The sequence below is a fragment of the Chaetura pelagica genome, unplaced genomic scaffold, assembly GCF_000747805.2.
Source record: "Chaetura pelagica isolate M959 unplaced genomic scaffold, ChaPel_1.0 scaffold2846, whole genome shotgun sequence".
Classification (NCBI taxonomy): domain Eukaryota; kingdom Metazoa; phylum Chordata; class Aves; order Apodiformes; family Apodidae; genus Chaetura; species Chaetura pelagica.
In genome coordinates, this window is record NW_009953789.1 from 1 (window position 1) to 3,162 (window position 3,162).

The 3,162-nt window shown below is 59.7% G+C and overlaps 1 protein-coding gene across 1 annotated transcript in view; it reads right to left on the reverse strand.

Annotated features, from left to right (window-relative positions):
* Window positions 1–564: 564 nt before the first annotated feature.
* Window positions 565–3,162, reverse strand: part of UBTF (upstream binding transcription factor, RNA polymerase I) — a gene marked incomplete at its 3' end in the record, with an annotated part of 15,518 nt that continues 12,920 nt past the window's right edge. The window contains exons 13-17 of the mRNA XM_010001038.1: window positions 2,724–2,812; window positions 2,014–2,203; window positions 1,388–1,435; window positions 1,083–1,151; window positions 565–711 (exon numbers count right to left, since the gene is read on the reverse strand). Coding sequence (XP_009999340.1) covers window positions 565–711; window positions 1,083–1,151; window positions 1,388–1,435; window positions 2,014–2,203; window positions 2,724–2,812 — 543 coding nt within the window. The remainder of the gene's footprint in view (window positions 712–1,082; window positions 1,152–1,387; window positions 1,436–2,013; window positions 2,204–2,723; window positions 2,813–3,162) is intronic.

The window sequence follows — 3,162 nt, forward strand, 5'->3', positions numbered from 1 at the left end:
TCAATTTCCCCTCCTCTAAAAGGTTGGGGAGGGAAGAGGCTTTGAGCTGAGCCCAGCGAGGGTGGGTGGGAACTCCTCACCTGCGGGCTGGGGAGCACCAGGCACGGACACGGGTTCTGGCCCCAGGGCCATGCAGTACCCACAGGCTCTGGTTTCAGCCGCGCCGGGGCAGAGCTCGGGTGCCCCCCCGGGCAGTCACACTGGCGCAAACGGAGCCGAGACCAGACTCAGTATCTCCAGCAGGAAAAAGACAGGAGATTTTTTTCCTCTGCTCGCTTGGGGAGAGTGGGATAAGGGAGGTGGGGTGGGTGGGTAGGTGGGTGGGGGAGCTCCACTCTGTATAACCCCCCCCACCCCTATATATCCCCCTAGGCTGCTCCCCAGGGCATTGCACTGGGTCCCTTGCACCCTCCCCAGGCATTCCAGGTGGGGTGTATGTGGGGGGGTCCCAGTTTCCTTCCACATCCCTGCGTGCCCCCCCCCCTCCCCAAGCTCCCGAGCGGAATGGGAGCGGAGCAGGGCCTGGGATGGCTCCTCCACCCTCCCCGTGCCCTTCAGCCTCACCTCGTCCCCATCCTCGCTCTCCTCCTCGCTGCTGGACTCTGAGGAGTCACCCCCTTCCTCCGACGAGTCACCGTTGTCATCGTCGTCATCCTCGTCTTCATCGTCGTCTTCCTCCTCCTCTTCCTCCTCGTCATCATCCTCTGACTCCTGCAGGGCAGGAGGGGGTTGGACACCAGCCCCCACGGGTGCATCACCCCATCCATGATCACCCTTTGGGGTCCTTCATCCACCCAGCTGGCTCCTGCCCCACAACCTCCCCTGGAGGGGGGGGCCCTTCCCCATTTATCCCACAAACAGGCCCAAAAAATCTCCCAGGGGGAAGTGCAAGAGGATGGCGTGGGGGGCAAAAACCAGACCTGGGTGGGTTTCAAGCACAGATTTTGGGAGCAGGGGGTGTTTGGTTTATTGTCTCAAGGCAAGAACAGGTGGCAGAAAGCCTTGAACCAGAGCTCTGTGTCTCCCCCAAAAGCCCCCCCCGTGGGGTTCCCCAATGTGGGGCACAACCCTGGTGCACTCACCGACTTGGACTGCATCGTTGGCTTCATCTTGGGGTTGGGACCCCGGATCTTCCCTATGCTCTTGCGTTTCTGGGGGACACACACACAAAGCAGAACCATTCAGAGCTGCAAGGGTCCAGCCTGGCTCCTTCCCAGTGTCCAGCTTGGAGAAAAAACCCCCACCAAGCTGTGACAGGGATGAATCCCTCTGAGGGGCTCTCCTGAGCCTGGCTCACCCACCCCAGGGCTTGAGCTCCCCCTGGACTGATCCCAGTCCCAAGCCCCCCCAGATCCCCTCCAAACAGCAGTTCCAGGTGGATACTCACATTGGATGTGTGTTCCTTGTAGGCAGCTCGTTCCTGGGGAGAGAGGCTCTGTGGAGACAGGGGAGGCAGTCAGGGAGGACATGGAGGAGGGAAGGACTCCAGACCTAACACGCCCTCCCCACATAGAAGGCCCTTTAGCTTACAAAAATCATGGAATGACAGAATGGTTTGAGTTGGAAGAGACCTTAAAGACCATCCAATTCCAACCCCAGGGACACCTCCCACCAGCCCAGGCTGCTCCAAGCCCCACCCAACCTGCCCTTCAACACTGCCAGGGATGGGGCAGCCACAGCTTCCCTGGGCAACCTGGGCCAGGCTCTCACCACCCTCACAGCAAAGAATTTCCTCCTAATCATGGAATGGTTTGAGTTGGAAGGGACCTTAAGGACCATCCCATTCCAACCCCAGGGACACCTCCCACCAGCCCAGGTTGCTCCAAGCCCCATCCACCCTGCCCTTCAACACTGCCAGGGATGGGACAGCCACAGCTTCCCTAACCTCTCCCAGCGTTGCCAAATGCCAAAAAAAAAAAAAAGGGGTCTGGAGATGCTGGTTCCCAGTTGAAGGCTGTGAGCAGAGACCACTCCCAAGAACAACCGATCCCCTCGGCAGGCTTGGGTGCTCACCTTGAGCCAGATGTCGAGGTGCACCTTGTACTGTTTCTGCTGCTCCTCTGCCAGTTTTTTGTAGTGGTCCTTCTGGCCCTGGGAGATGCGCTGCCAGCGGCTGCCGATCTCCACCATCCGCTCCTTCAGGGGCAGGTGGTTCAGCTCCCCGTTGGACAGCAGCTCCTGGGAGAACTTCTGGTAACCGTTCCTGCCAGGGGAGGGAGCACAGAGCCTGGATCAGTTGCAGCTGAAGGGAGAACTGAGGGGTGGCCATAAGAAGACCCCCTTCTTCATCAGAGAATCATGGAATGGTTTGGGTTGGAAGAGACCATGAAGATCATCCAGTGCCACCCCCTGCATGGGCAGGGACACCTCCCACCAGCCCAGGCTGCTCCAAGCCCCATCCAACCTGCCCTTCAACACTGCCAGGGATGGGGCAGCCACAGCTTCCCTGGGCAACCTGGGCCAGGCTCTCACCACCTTCACACGGAACAATCTCCCCTCTCCCAGTTCCCCCTTGTCCTCTCCCTCCTTGCCCTTGTCCCAAGTCCCTCCCCAGCTTTCCTGGAGCCCCTTCAGGCACTGGAAGGTGCCACAGCTTCCCTGGGCAACCTGTTCCAGTGTCTTACTCCCAGCCCACACTCCCTACATCCCAGGGCTGCTCCAGGCTCCTCTACACCACCCCAGCTCCCCAGCCCCATCCACCTCCTCAGACCCCAGATACTCACATGGGGGGTTTCTTTGGCTCTCCCTGGAACTTCATTTTCTTGGCAGAGTTGGTGGAGCACGGAGGGGCTCGCATCTCACTCAGCTCCCTCTGAGCCAGAGGAGAAAGTGGTGAGGGAGACTGGGACAGTGTCACCACAGGGACAGGGCGAGGGGTGGGAAGGGCCAGGGACTCACCTCGTATCGCTTCTGATCCTCCGCCGCTTTCTTGATCCACATCAGCTTCTCCTTCTTCTCCATGTTGTTCCAAGTGGCCTCCATGGCCTTCAGAGCTTTCCCCCGGTCGTTCTGCAGCACAGATCCCCCACCCCACGTTAGATGCTCCCAAGATGTTGTGGTGTCACCTCCATCTCCACCACAGGTCACCCACTCCCTTTGTCCCCATCCTCCTCCCGTGATCTCGGGCATGAAAACCGGGGAGAAGGTGCAAAGCAATTCCTG